The sequence below is a fragment of the Nothoprocta perdicaria genome, unplaced genomic scaffold (genome assembly GCF_003342845.1).
Source record: "Nothoprocta perdicaria isolate Ctin4 unplaced genomic scaffold, notPer1 scaffold_204, whole genome shotgun sequence".
NCBI lineage: Eukaryota > Metazoa > Chordata > Aves > Tinamiformes > Tinamidae > Nothoprocta > Nothoprocta perdicaria.
Window position 1 is genome coordinate 799,424 of NW_020455250.1, and position 15,151 is coordinate 814,574.

Below are 15,151 nucleotides of genomic sequence, written 5' to 3' on the forward strand. Positions count from 1 at the left end.
GCCCAGGCCAATAGCATTCCCAGGGATTAGCTATCAGGGTCTGGGTTTAAATGCAATTCCTTTCCATAAAGCGTCGCCCAGAAACCAACAGCACCATGGACACCTACATCACTGGCCAGTTTTTCGTAGTCTTCCATGAGCTGTTCATTTTCTTGGTTGACTGCCAGCACCTTGCAGATACGATTCGCTGCTGTCTCCGCCTGCAGAAAGAAGAAAAACAGGAGAGGGGAAGAGTGTGAAAAAAAGCCTAAACCAAAGCTGGTGGCTCACTCTCCTGCTACATACCTGTGGTAAAGCCTCCTAGCCTTGGCTCTAGCAGCCTGCCTCTGCTCCAGCGTGCTTGCCCTGACCTGCTTCTCTGACAACTTACTCTTCCCTTCTCAGGCGAACACCTTCCCTCAGAGCCTGGGAGCTTTGCTGATCCCAGCTCCAGATGCTGAGAGGCAACCACATTTCCATGGCCTTCCTGAAGCTCTTCCTACAAGAGGGCCCTGCCTCTTGCTTCTGACCAGAAAGTCCCGTCCCTGCCAGCAGCTTCTTACAAAGGCAGGGAGGGAGTTTCTGCCGTTGCTTCCACCCCATTCAGCAGCACTGAGAGCCAAAATGCCAGGAACTGAGTGGTGTCAATCTGATGAGACCCTCTGCATGCTTTTAGCCCTAGGAAAGCACTTCCTAAAGACAGTTAATCCATACACTGGTTGCTGGCCAATCTGAGGATGAAGTGGTAGATTAAACTTATTCTTGACCTCAAAACCTGTCCAGCAGATCTGTTTTCCAGCATTTCCTATATTTACAACACCCAGCATGGGGCCACCTCCCCTAACACATTGATGCATGAGACCTACCACATATTCAGCTTTTCATGAACCAGTGGAGGATAATTTTTGTTTGTTTTCAACATAAACTTTATGCTTTTTCTTCCAAACAAAAGCTCACAAGGAAGGACCTGTTGATATTAGGATTTATTTATTTATTTATTTATTCTTCCAGTGTGAGACCAAAACCTGGCAGGGAACTGGATGTGTTAAAATATGACTTTGGAGCAGAGCAAAGATTAGAAAAATCCCAGCTACAAACTCAGTTAACAGTCTGCCCCATGTAGTACCATGAAGGAGTCTGACAGGGGGAACATACAGCAGGCTCATCCCTGCACCACATGTATCCATGGAGCTGCATGGACCATCATCATAGTAGGTGTCATGCAACAGGGCTTGGCGGATGTGGCCCCGTGATGGGTACCAGGGGATCATCCAGCACTCCCTCACTGCATTACATATACTACCCTGGTGCCTGGGGAAGGTAATAGAGAGCACCATAGGTCCCCTATGGAGGAGCTCTCCTCGCTACTCTAAGTTGCAGCTGATCTGAGGCAGCAAGAATAGCAATAGTCATGGGCTCTCTGATGACATATGGATTGCTAAGGTCCCAGGGGAAGTGGTGATCTTAGTCACATGCAAGACAGAACATATATTCAGTCATCTGTTCCTTCACTAAAATGGGCCAGCTAGCAGATACACAGATATAAACTAATTAAAAACACATCAGAGGGATCTGCAGAGCAGTAAGTGACATTCCAATTAAAAAACAAAATCAGCAAAATGTGTAAAGGATGTTTATATTTAAGATACTCTGATCTGTTTTTAACAAAAGCTTGTATTTAATGGACTGTTTTTTGACATACACAAAAACTTAGTGAGCATGGGACCACACAGGATGTCAAAACACACCCAGAGCCTTATCGTGATGTGTCTAGCAGCTACAGGGAACTGAGGGCACCAATGGTGTATCTCAGACTTCACAGGACAGGTGACCCATACATCTGCTTAACTCTCCATGCTTTTTACTTCCTAGGAGCTCACTGCAGCAGTGGAGACCTCCTTTCACAAGGGTATATATATATTTATTTGATGATATATTTCCTACAGCTGCCCAGATTTTTCAGTGAGTGCATGTTTTTAACATCTGTACAAAAGCCTCCAGAATAGCAGCAATTACAACTACTTGCACTATCCTAATGATCAAAGTGCAGCAACCAATCTTCCTCTTCTACACCACTACTCACTCCTCCATTGCTCTTGCCTACTCCACACTGCTCTAGGTAACAATGCTGCAAAAGCAGCAGGAATGGAGTTGGGGCTACTACTGTCTTGAACAACATGTTATACTGACTTGCTCAGAGCAGTGTAGGACAAAAACAACCCAACACTTTCGGGTGATCTCTATGAGTATCTCCCACACTGCTACTATAAGTAGACCTGTGGTGACAGCAGCCTCAGTGAAACACATTCAGGCTCAAGAAGAGTTGCACACCAAGACGTTTACATGAGGCCAAGGCAGCTCTCTATATCTTCATCAACAGATTAGAAAAAAAAAAAATAAACAAAACCATTTTGGCTTCCTCCCCTTGCTGAAAGCAATGATGCATTTATGATGCTCAAGCTGGCTCCTAACGAGCCAGGATGGTCTCAAGGCGCAGAGCAGCACTGAGAAGGTACCATCGCGGGGCCTGGAAGCTCTCCACATACTCTCAGCTCTTACTGCTCCACTCTCAGGGTGCTGGGGTGACCGGGCAGCTCCAGTGCAGCATGGCCCCGACTCAGTCTGCACAGCCTGCATGGGGAGGACGAGCCCGTTCTGCTTGCAGGCCTGCTGCTCAACACAGCACTGCCGCACGGTACACACAGGCCATTTGCTGGTCTCAGAGGGGAGGTACACACAGCCAAAGCAGCAGTGATTTCTCCACCTTCTGCCTTTTCTGTACTTCTCAACCCTGACTTGGTCTGATTAGGGTAGAAGGGAAACTGTATCTATAGCTCATGGACCCATGTCTTTTTGCTGAGGAGGATGATGAAGGAACCTATCCCCATAGTATGCTAGGTAGGGCGGGTGCCTGCCTGCTGCTGCTCTCTGGCCTCCAAGCACCAGCCCAGAACACTGTACATCAAACACCTTTTAATAAAATGTTAAAACATTAGTTAGAAATGTTCATCCCGAAATCACATTTTCAAAATATTAAGCCAACCAAAAGTAAACAACCATGCATTTAGTGTGAAAGTCAGAAGCGGTTAGAAAACAAGCAAACCAACCAAAGCGAGTATACCTACGAATGCATATATAGAAATGGCATAAAGAAAAAGCAGCCATTCACACACACATCATGTCAGCCTGGGGCCCCTGTACCTTCAAAGGCTCAGTATAAGACAGTGAAAGAAGCAGAAAGCGGCTCATGGGACTTCCCCTTCAGGGCTGGTGGCAGTATTGAAAAATCTGAATGAAAAATGGAGTAACATCATAGTAAGTTACCTAACCACGCATAAGGTGGTAGCGCCACAAGAAATTCAGGGCTGGCGCTTTCCCTTAGCAATCACTGCACTTTCCCAGGGACTTGAACACGTGTCACTCGAGGGCTGGCTCATGTACAGCAGGGGCAGCTCTACAAAGCAGCTCTGCTCCTCCAGCCACATCACAGGTGAGTTGGTAGCCTGTAAGGCTTACAGAAAATCTAATAAATAATTATAACTTTGATCCTCCCCTGTAAGTCAGAGTACATGGGATTGCAGCTTCAGGAACTAAGAAGCTTAGTATCTAGGTCTTGCTTCAGTTACTTGATTCAGATCCTGAAGCAGTAAAAATTTCCTTTCAGTTCTCCTAGCAGTCCTAGCATCCACCTAAACTGCTGACAAGGTCCCGGGGACCTGCTAAGCAGGTTTGCAAAAGGTGGAAAGGGCCCAGGGAGGAGTGGACAGGAAAGGGCAAGGTGCTCTTCTGGCATGTCCAGAAACCTGCTCAAATTCATAGTTTGCTGTTTCCTTAATCTGGAGATCTTCAGGTTAACAGACAGCATGACGCAGTCCCTAAAGAGTACCTGGCAAACAGCAGGCCTTATTACTGGGCTGGCACGAGCTCTCAGACTGCAGTCTCCCTGGGCAAGTACCAGCCCATTGAAGCTTCCAGCTTAGTCTTAAGGGTTTTGAACTAATTACAAAATAGCTTCCTACTGGAGAAGTCATAATCATAGATACTACTCCAAATGGAGAGATCTGCTGTACTGCTGTGGGAAAGTTCCCTGGAAATTAGACAGCAACATCTAATTTATATAAAATAGAACTGGGAATCAAATGCAGCGACGAGCTTAAGAGCTGCTCCCTGGAATGTACTTGTTGCATTTGTCCTCTGAAAGCAAACATCAGCATGAGAACTACACCAGTGTTGCTATCAGCACTGCTTTGTACAAAGAGATGAAGTCTTTTTGGAGTTTAGTCGGCTGTCAAGCTGGGCCATCTATGGGCTATGTCTCAAGCAGAAAGAAGTTGGGGCTAGGGAAACCAGGGAGATCTGGTGTCAGGAAGAATGCAGTCTTGAACTTCAGACTTCATTGCTCCAAAGCTCTCTCCCTGAAATCAGCCATGATCTTGGGGAAAGGCTGAAGGCCTCAGAAAATGGATTTTTTTTTTTCAGTCTATTCAAAGAATTACAAGGGAATTGCCATTTCGGAGGAAGCTTGCCCAAAGCAACTATGAGTGACTATTTAGCTTCTCTGAAGACAAATGTCCTGCTGCCAGGCAAGGAGACTTTGTAATAAAGATGAAGCAGAGAAAGTAGGGCTGAAGTTATGGAAATGAGCAGGGGGGAAAAGTAAGGGAAGGGAAAAGAGAACACAGGCATTCTGTGAACGGAGAGAGGATGACTGGGGAGCAGCAAGGCAAAGAGAAGCGAGTGAGCACGGGAAATCTCAAGGAAGGCCCGTGAGGAACGGGCTTTGTGGCTGGAGCACACAAAGAGATGCTGAGGGCTGCCCCTACGTGACCAGCTGAGGGTCAGCCTAGGAAGGGAGCACTGGGCTAGCAGGGCAAAGTGGGGAAGGCAGCTGCAGGGGGACGGCCTGCAAGCTCCCATCTCTCTCTGGCTTTCCCTGGGGTGAGGTACGCCTGGAGACAGACCTCCTCGCCAGCAGGACACAGCACCCTGCAAGAGCAGCAAGGACCTTCAGCTGATCTCCTGCACTAGCTCTACTAAACCCTTTCTGCGCCACAGGGCGCGAGAGCGGAGCAGCTCCAGCGCTCTCCAGGGGCTCTCTCCGGACTCTTTAAGCTGCCTCTTCAGCAGGGCCACAGCGGGTGCCTGCGGACGGTGCTGGGGGCTCCGCTCGGCGGCGCCGCCCTCCCTGAGGCGCCGCTCCCTGAGGGAGCCGGCGCGTGGCCGCGGGGAGCGGGGATGGGGGAACTGGTAGTGCCCGAGTCTCACCTTCTGCGCGCCCGAGAAGGCGTGGTAGTAACATGAGACATAGGTCATAAGGGCCTTCTCATCCGGCCTTAGCGTGCCTACAATATCTGCGCAGAGAAGGAAAAGAGGTTGAAAGGATAAAGTAAGAAAGCAGCACACAGAGTAAAACAAAACAGTCGCGGGTGGCGTGATGAGAGAGGGGCGGGAAGCTCCCCACCATGCACTGCAGGACAGGCCAGACAGATTTCCATGCGGAGAGCTGGGAGGTCGGATCGGAAGGTGGCTAGCAGCGTTGGCTCTGTGGCTCAAAGGGGCACCCTGCCCAACTCCCCCCCAAATCCTGGGGGTTCCTGAGCTGGGGCTCTGCACCCAGCGATGGACTGCCCTGCTGCGTGCTGAGGAGCTGCGGGTCAGGGCCTTGCTACGCAATGGTCTATCTGTGCCCGCGGGCACTGCTCATGCCTGTGGCATGGAGGCACTGACGGCTCCTTGGTTTTAGAAGATGTTTGCAAGGTTTCACTCACAAAATATCTTCCCTAAGTGTCTCTGTTACCAACAGGAACATTGCTAAACCAAACACTGCAAGGACTCAGCTGCCCAAACTCTGGCATGGTTGGGGAGAAATATGGAAAAAAAAAAAAAAAAAGAAATAAACAAAACCAGGCATCTCAGCCCTGATAAGCAATGCTCTGTGGGAAAAATCACCACAATGCGTCTCATCAGACACGTTTTGTAAGCCCCAGATGAACTAGGATTGAATTTTGTGGCAAAACTTGAGAAAGCATCAGGTTTAGATCTTCAAGTAAAGGTGTGGGAATCTGTATGTAAGGTAAAAGATAAAGCTTTGGACATTCACTGGATCCTTCCTAAAAGCCCTAAGTCAACTCTAGACCTCCATCTTTGAAAAAAGAGGGAGAAAAAAAAAAAAGGCAAATAAATATCAGCAGTGTTACCAGTGGGCACAAGCTGCAGTGTCTGCTGAGCAGGACAACTTAAGTGCTCTCCATCAGGCATCGTAGCTCAGGTCTCCCTGGAACAGGGTGCAGTTCCTTGGCCCATGAGACAGAGCTCCTGCTCCACAGGATCTGCCTGAATGCCAAGGTAGTGGCATACAGAAGGGGCTGCTACAAGTAACACTGACCAGGGGGGAAAAAGCAGTCCTGGCTCCCTTGCCCCAGGGTACAATGTTTGGGGCACCACTTTGAACCAACAGCCAACTCTACCAAAACATGATAATAAAGATGCTCGTAGCTAGAGAGGAGAGAGAGAGAGGAAAAAAAAGAAAATAAAAAGGTTTGGACATTAGCAACGGCACCAGGTGTGCTCTGTGGAGGGATCTTGGGATCCTGTGATACCTTCTGGGCTCCTGAGAAGGCGTGGTAGAAGCTAGAAACATAGGTCATGATGGCCTTCTCGTCGGGACGGGCAGTTCCAACAATGTCTGTCAAAAAAAACCTCACGTTAAGAGCATAATCAACTGATGGGAAGAAAGCAAAAGGGAAGGAGAACCATAACTGTCCATGAGGCCTGCTGCAGCATATGTGCCCCTTAGAGCAACCATGAGGGGCTTCCCAGTCATCCACAGATGTGTCTCAGAAGCCAGAATCACCCTCTTGACTCCCTCATGACAAGATCGCATCGAGGGTCTGGCCAGGCCAGGGGGGCCGTATGTCAGCACACAGCACGTCAGAGCGCGTCTGCTCTATGTTCCTGTGAATGATGGGCTGAATCAATCCAAACCCACAAAAGGTTGACATGGTATTTAGAGATGTTTCACACTGTAATTTTTTCATGCCCTTCTTCAGGGAAGATCCTTCCTCTCTGCCCTGCCCCACTGCCTCCATTTCAACACATAGATGGCTTGATTTTCCAAATGCTCTCTCATTACATTCAAGGGAACCTCAACACCTTCTGAGATCAGATGATGGAATTGAAAGATTGCCTATCATCTCCACTGTGCTGGAGAGGAGAGCCACCAGGACAACCACAGGAGCTCCTGCAAGGGATCCTCTTCATCACTGCTAGCTTTGGAGAGATCTGAAGCTCTATCTGCTTATTTTGGGGGTGGTTCTGTTCCCTACAGAGTGGCAGAAAACACTCAAATGCAATCTGCTCCAGAAACCTCATAACATTTTGTGGCTTTGACATAAGTGTAGGGAATGCAAGACTCATCCTGACGGATGGGAAATCCTGCCTCAGAAGAAGGAACATGAGCACACTAGTTACCTAAAAACAGAGTTCAACAGTCCTACCTCCACCTTCTCCCTTTTTCCTTGATCTCCTTTATCTAGCAAAAGCTTTTAACTGCTTCTGCTAAACAAGCCAAGCCTAAAACACAGCTTGCACCATTACAGTCAGCTGGCTTTGGGCAAGCAGCCACTGTACAAGCGAACTATTTCAGGCTGTTGTTTGCACTAAGAATTACTTGTCTTCCAAACTCACCCTTAAGCTGGTCCCCACAAGTTTTTCAAATGTCTGGCCTCTGGGGAATGGTTGTACTAAGCAGGAAAAGCATCTCTGAAAATATGGATCTCTGCCTTGTGTCTCCAGATGCAGTCAGTGAAGGATCTTTGTGCCTAATACTTCTAAGTAGGCAGGAAGAAGCAGTTTATAACACCAGCTATGGGCAAGAGTGGCCTATAAGAATTAAGAGAAAGTAACAGATCTGCTCTTGCTGAGCCTGCTCTGCCTATGTGTTTCACTCTCAAAGTAAAAAAAGAAAAAATAATCACCATATCTCCTAAAAGGAAGGTCACCAGCAATGCCAGAAAGAGCCTAGAATACAAATTCTGGAACAAAGAGAACACAGTCCAACAGTTCACATTTTCTCAGCATTAAGTATTCTGGGAACCTGCTAACCATCAATGGACATAAGCAGGTGCTACTCCTCTCTGCCTGCTGTGTCAGCCCCAGTTAAGATCTACACATTGGACTCAGAAGATCAAAGGGCACGGAAAGAAAAAAGTAGAAGAATATGTGATTAATTCATTCTCCCTTTTTTTTTTCCTATACGTTTCGTACATGGTGATGGAGAGAGCATTCAGTTTGGTGAATTCTGGTATAATACAAGTCCACCTAGAAAAAGTGGGAAAGTTCTTGAGGAAAAGCAAGGTAAAAAACATTTGGATTTACTTTACCTTCTGCATCCAGCATTTTGGGGATATCCAGGTATTTCTCTGCCACATCAAAGGCTGTGTTTAGATTAGTTAGAGGATCATCCTGGAAAAGAAACAAAGAGCCAGAGCATCAGCATCAATGTGCAACAAGATATGTAACACTTCTCTCAAAACAGAGCAATTTTGCCTGATTTGACTCATATTAACCTAGCTGTCCTGACAAAACTACACAAAATTCTCATATAATAGAATGAAATAATTAGTTTCCTTCTGAAAGGAGTGCCTGGAGACTCATGAGATAACACATAATCTATGCAACAAGAAGGAATAATGCATTTTGTTTTGAGCCTAATATGAAACAACACAATTGGTTTCACATCACATTGATAGTAAACAGCCATATCTTACATTTGTATCTTAATCTTACATTATTCAACTTTCATTTCAAAGAACTGCAGAGCATTGTATCTGTTAGCACATCTAAGCAACACTAAAATAGCAACAACATCTGGACTGGGTGCTGTCCTTAGCTAATGTACAGTTTGTTGAACACCAGTTGCGTGGGAGGAACAGAAATGTTTTAACAATTCTCTACAAAATAAATATATAAAAGTTCTCATTCTGTTTAAGTATTAGTTCTCCTCCTAGGCATGGCACAGGATTTGCCATCTACCTCATATGTTTTTATTTCTTTATATATAAACCTTCTGCTGCAGCAGGATGCACTTCAGAGACATACATCAATACACAGTAATCAAATCCTAAACAAAATAGGCGTGAGTCATATCAAAAAGGTAACAAGATTTTGAAGAGAGAATTAAGAAGAGAATTTGAAAGGCAGATGTCAGCAGCAGAAGAAAGTCCTCTGCAAACTGTCCACAGCATTCAAGCACATTGGTAAGCAACCAGATGCCTACTGATCAGGATGAGAGCCCTCACACAGCCCACTCCATAACCGTTCAAGATTTTCACTGAACAGCCATGGAAGCAGAATTTTTCTACTATGTGACAATACTCAATATTCCTCTATATCCACGATCGTTACATATTCTGTAGGAACAGTCTATTTCACTCATGTCCCATGGTATTTGCACTGCCAGTTTCTACTGTTGAGACAGGTGGCTTCTGTTGCAGGAGAGGCTGTGCACAAGCTGCTAGTGCCTGATCAGTGTGTTTGCGAGAGGCTTTCAGAGGAGGGGGCGGATGGTGTCCCTCCAGCTTCTTACCTGTGATATCTATGCTGAGATTCACCTTAAAATTAGGAGGAGTGAAATTGTTTCACCATCTTTCTAGACTGACATTCACATCCTATTTCTTTTCTATTTAAGATCACGTGCCTTTGCTCACTGCGTTGACCTGGAAGATCTAGCTGGAGAGGTTCTTTATGGCACTGGTCATTATGAAGCCCTCAGCTAAGAAACAGCTGTTCTGAAAAGCAGTTTCTTGCAGCAGTTCCACAGGAATGAACACATGCCCTAAACCGATGTGCTCTATCAAGCATCCTTTGGATGAATATCTCCAGGGGACAGCAACACTTTGCCTATCAAGGCAGATCACACAGAGGCCACCACGATAGACACCACCACGATCCATGTTTAGTCCCCTGAAATAAGTCAATATTAGGTGTGTGGAGCACCCCGCACTGGAACTGGTGGCTGTCACCCTGACTAACAAGCCAGGGCTTTGTCTGAAGAGCAGCCAGAGCCAGCAGCCTCTCCTGGCGGAAAGGAGGGGCGAACTCCGGGCGGACAGTGTTCCTATCAGTTTACAAGAAACACTGCCAGGAGCACTGCAGCCAAAGGTTAAAAAGAAGTCGCAAGCTGAAAGCTGGGAGAGGTTTCCTGATGGGAAAATTTACTCGTGTGGGCACTCCCAAAGGAAGGGTTGGAAGTCTTAGTATATGGGAAACTTAAGAGTCACCCTGACATAGCCCTTTCTCCAAACTCCTTCACTTTCAGGTCTACCTCATCACATACTAATTAATCCTTATTTCAAATTCCCAACTACACGGAAAAGGGAGAAAAGTTCAGAATGGCTCAACAGCCCAATCCCTGAAGTGCAGCACTCCGACACTGGGATTCTTGGCATGCTCTGGGAAGCCAAAGGCAACAAAGCAGAGCAGAAGTCGACGCATCCGTCCCCAATTCCTTCCACATTCACATGCACATCCAAGAACAGCAATGACTGATACGATGTTCTGCAGAGTTGCCCAATGGCTTATGTGATATAGAAGTGGAAGACACAAGGAGCAGCAGTAACTTGCCAGGCTCTGGCAAGGCCAACTAGGAGGAAAGCTGTTGTTCTTCCATGCAAGAATTACGTTGTTTTAACTGTAGCAGAGAGCAAACGTGCCCCAAACAGGTGCCCACCTGGCACACAGTCTGCTCTTCCTGACTGAAGGCTCTAGCACAGCTCCTCTTTCCCCACAGCCCTAACTCACATGAGGAAACTCATCTCCTCCAGCTAGCTCCGAGCCCTCGCAGCACACCGTGTTGCCATAGCAATTATTGCAGTGTCACACACACAAATTCTTCTATTAGCTTGCAAGCGGGATGGGAGCTGCTGGGGGAGAGAAGCTGGGGGAGAAAATGCAGTTACTGTATCTACCAGAGCTAAAGGCTCTAGGAAAAAAAATCCAATTAATACAATTCACATTTTCGGGAGCATCTGGAATAAATGCATCCAACACAGCCGTACAAAGATCACACAGACCACATTTCTGTATGGATTGCATTATACGAGGGGGCGTTTGAGCCATCAGTCAACCATTGTGCCGGATGAAAAGATCTTAGATGTGGTTCACAGCTGGGCTAAGGATAGGAGGAGGAGGAGGAGGAGGAAGGGAAGCCCCATCTTCTGCATGTCCCTCACATGCAAACCCTGGGCTGAATGGAGAGATCCTACCTACAGTGACACAAACAACTGCAGAGAGACCTGCACTGTATAAAAATCATCTAACCAAAGAAATGGCTGTGAAATCAGGAATTACTTAGATTGAGCTGACTTGAACCTTTTATTTTGGGGCTTGGTCTGCAAAAGCAACTGACAAGTATAACTAGATGCTACGTGTAGGGAAAAGAGATTGTTTTTCACTAATATAACTAGACTGGGGGGGGAAAAAGAGCTAGGAATAAAAACTCAAGAGAAAACTGTGCCTACAAAAGAATCTGCCAACTTTGGGGGGAAGACACACAGCTACACTGGCTACTTGCTAGCACACATTGCCCAAACGGGGTTGGCAGCACAGACACGGCCTCTGTGAAGGAATAGAATACACTGAGACTGCACAAAAATGCTGCCCAAACAAGAGGAACAGTGCAGACCTCTTGGTGGCTTAGTCTGGTTGATGTTCACACCTCTCTCTTACATATTTTCATGTGTGTATGACACAGAAACACACACATGCAACAGCACCAGAGGCTCACACACACAGATGCTATTAATCACACACGAGATTTGGAAGAGACCTGCATGCTGCCCTCTAATCTAACATCTGCTGTGGCTGCTTCTCAGCAGCTTTCCTCATGTCCTTCTGGAAGAGCCGGCAGAAGATTCAAACTTTTTTTTTTTTTTTTTTTTTTGACGGGAAAAGGGATAGTAGGCTCCAAGAAGAAGCAAGTAGCAGCTGAATTAAATCAGTGAGGAAGATGGAAGGAATAAGGAAGGAAACATGTGACAGAAAGTGTACATGCTACAAAGGTGTTTGAAAGAGCTAGCAAAACAAAAATTATTTTCCTTTAGCACACACCAACTACTGAAGTTAAAGGCTAAGCTCTGAAGTCAGTTCTTCCTAGCTACTGACTCAAGAGAATGTACTCCAGCTGTGGCAGAGTTACCAAATGTGCTTTTAGAGCAACCTCAGTAGAGCAATGATAAGAAGGCTATAGCAGAAGGCTGCAGGAGGGCAGAGGAACTCCTGAAGGATACAACCAAAGTGGGTAAGGGAGCACAAGGGAGCTGATTCCCCTGCCTTACTCTGAAGAGGGCAAAATCCTTTCCCTTCTACACTGTTTTTGAGAGGATAACCATCCTCTCTTTCAGTGTGAAAAGCCTGCAGGCAAAATGATCAGGTAACTTTCTTTTTCTTCCCCCCACCCTAGTTTTGCTTGAGTTTGGCTTAGGGCTTGCTTTGTAATGTGAAGCACTGTAGTATTTCCCAGCTGCATTTTCCAGACAAACTTTGCCTAGCTAAGTTTGCATTTTCCCAAGAGCAGCCTCTGAAAATGTAGTTAGCTCTGACCATTCCTTTTTCTTTTTTTTTTTTTTAAATTCCTGCTGCTCATGCAAACAGTCTCCTCCCACTGTTTATTCATCATGTGCTCACTCCAGATACTAAAATTGATCAGAGAAAATACGTAACCATTCTGCAAAAGAGTAAAGATCTAAAAGGTTATTGAATGCGCATCAGGAATTGTACAATTAACTGTCTCAAGAATGCAGGCTAATTTGATTAACTCGTTTGCAGGTTGTCTATTTGTGCAGTCATCCAAAAGGCCAGATCTATTAGCAGTGGAGCTTTATGTTAATTGCTCTATCTAATACTTACACCCTGTATAATACTCAGCTCATTAAAATCAGATGGTCTAACTCCAAGTAGATTGGCCTCAGTGGTAACAGCACATGACTTCTAACCAAGGGCAGGACCTTGACTCTACAGGTGTGCATGGATACAACAAAATAAAATCCAAGCAGACTGTTCTGCTGAGAATGTGCAAGTCAGAAGAGAAGCCAGCTCACTCTTCCATTGCCCTGCTGGGTCAGGGCACTGCTGGTTACACAAAGCACTGAACGCCTATTCTGGTCCTCCTCTTGTTAGCTAGAAAGCAAGGCAGGCTGAAGGCAGGGTAAGGCAAGCAGGCAGCTCTCAGGCTTAATAAATCCTGAATCTGCTGCTTCATCGCCCCTTCCTGCTCCCCAACACAACTGCCAGCTTGAGCTGAAGTTCTCCAGCTAGCTGTTTATCAAGCTAATTCCTCTCCTTCTCCACCTCCACGGACCCCAAGCCACCGGTCTGACAAATCAATTGTGCTTTACCTTCCGTAGCTTCCCGTAGTCAATGAGCTCCGGACGGTGCCTGTGAATCAAGGCGCAGAAACCAAGGCCGTCCTTCCAACTGCAAGAGAAGCAGAGAAGGACACAGTGAGCAGTGCTCAGCCAGGGAGATACACAGCGACGGGCATGAGGGTGACCAAGACACCAGGACACTGGGACGGTTCATTCTGGTTTAGCAACAGGACTGTTTGCTACCATCTATTGAAGCTAAAGACTTCACTAACCTAGTTGGGGATGTGAAGCCCTGGTGTGCTCTTCATTTGCTTGGAGGTATTTGTGCAGATTCACCCACCCCAGTCTTCAGCCAAGCCCATAGGTAGGTCTGCTATAGGACTGGTTGGCATGAATGCAACTTAAGCTCTTAAGAAGTGCTTCCCATTCACGTGATTCATACAGATGTTCAAAATGTGTCAGCAAAAGCACTGCTGTGCTGAATCTACAGTATAACATCTGTCAGTTTAGAAATATTAATTAAAAAAGCAATCAACCAGAGCATTAAAAACCTCTCATCCCTTCCCAACACTGCTGTACTATAAAGCTCCTGTTATGGTTCTTACTTCAGGCCTCCTGAAATGTTCTGAGTTTTCAAAGAGCAAAAATTGTCTTAGCTTGCAGCACACGTGCTAGTCTCAGAAGACTTAATGCTCTGAAGAACTTTGCAAAAGCAGCAATTGTAACCACAATGAGTAATTGCACTGTAGGTGCTTGGATCCTCTTATAAGATCTGCCTTTAATTTCTATGTGTCTCTCTGGACTACTTTGTAACTGCATAACATGCATCTCCATTTCCTGGGGAGGTCTGTCGGGCTCAGGGTTGAATACAAGAGACGTGCGAAGACAACACAGATTGCAAAGCTAAGTTATTGTCCATAACTCACCTGATATGGAAGTTCTGGATGTTTACATTTTTGTAGGGGGCTGTCTTCCTCTGACACCATAACAAAAGCCCTTCTTTAGCAGATGTCTCTAGAGAAATAAAGAATGCAGAGCAATAAGCAATTTTCTTAGAAATCAGGGGCTTCTCCCATGCATATGCTAGAAAAACAACCCCTGTTTGGTAGGAACAGCACTCAATTGCATCTTAACTAATTTCCTTTGTCAGAAAAATTCCTCGTCTAGAAGATCCTACTGGGAGAGTATTGTTTTTGTTATTTTTTTAGGGAGATTCTTTAGAAAGCATATGGCCTTTTCAGGATTACAGAGCAAAGTTTTATAGGACTTGTAAAAGAAAGGTCCATTTTGAAAGCTAGTTCCTCAACCAGCAACATCAAAGTTGGTTTATGCATCTTTTCGAGATGCTCTTAAATGTTCTTCCAAGAAAAGGGTGTGAAAAGCTCATACATAAACCAAGCATGAATGGCTAGGAATGTCCATGAGACCAGAGGGGTAGTTTAACTAGGACCTTTCAGGCAATACCTGACAGCACATCCTACACTTTTATATGGCAAGCCACATGGTTGCTCCTTCTTAAACAGCCACTGGAAAGAACTGAAATTTACCTTCAACTGAGATATCCTGAATGGCAAAACGAAGGATGATGGTCCATATCATTCCAAGGGTCATTTTAACATTGCCATCCACAATTTCTAGGAGACAGAGGGAGAAAATGAGAATAGAAGGCATCAAGTTAAACCTGTAAAACCTGGGGGGAAAAAAAGCAAAATCGGGAAGCTTTTCTCTTTGCATAGGAGTGATCTGGAATGCCAGCTGAGAACTGCTCCTCTCTGCCTCCCCCAGTGCTCTGCTGCCCTCACAGCCTT

General features: G+C 45.9%; 1 protein-coding gene across 6 annotated transcripts in view; it reads right to left on the reverse strand.

Moving 5' to 3' along the window:
* The window catches only part of ACTN1 (actinin alpha 1), a 70,087-nt gene that overhangs the window by 17,154 nt on the left and 37,782 nt on the right, over nt 1-15,151 (reverse strand). For 4 of the 6 annotated variants that reach the window (XM_026038191.1, XM_026038189.1, XM_026038194.1 and 1 more), the window contains exons 4-9: nt 14,891-14,977; nt 14,270-14,357; nt 13,374-13,452; nt 8,361-8,442; nt 6,579-6,664; nt 108-200 (exon numbers count right to left, since the gene is read on the reverse strand). In XM_026038191.1, the coding sequence (XP_025893976.1) occupies nt 108-200; nt 6,579-6,664; nt 8,361-8,442; nt 13,374-13,452; nt 14,270-14,357; nt 14,891-14,977 (515 nt within the window). Of the gene's footprint in view, nt 1-107; nt 201-5,244; nt 5,331-6,578; nt 6,665-8,360; nt 8,443-13,373; nt 13,453-14,269; nt 14,358-14,890; nt 14,978-15,151 lie in introns of all 6 variants that reach the window. The other 2 variants (XM_026038192.1, XM_026038190.1) reach the window with 1 other exon arrangement.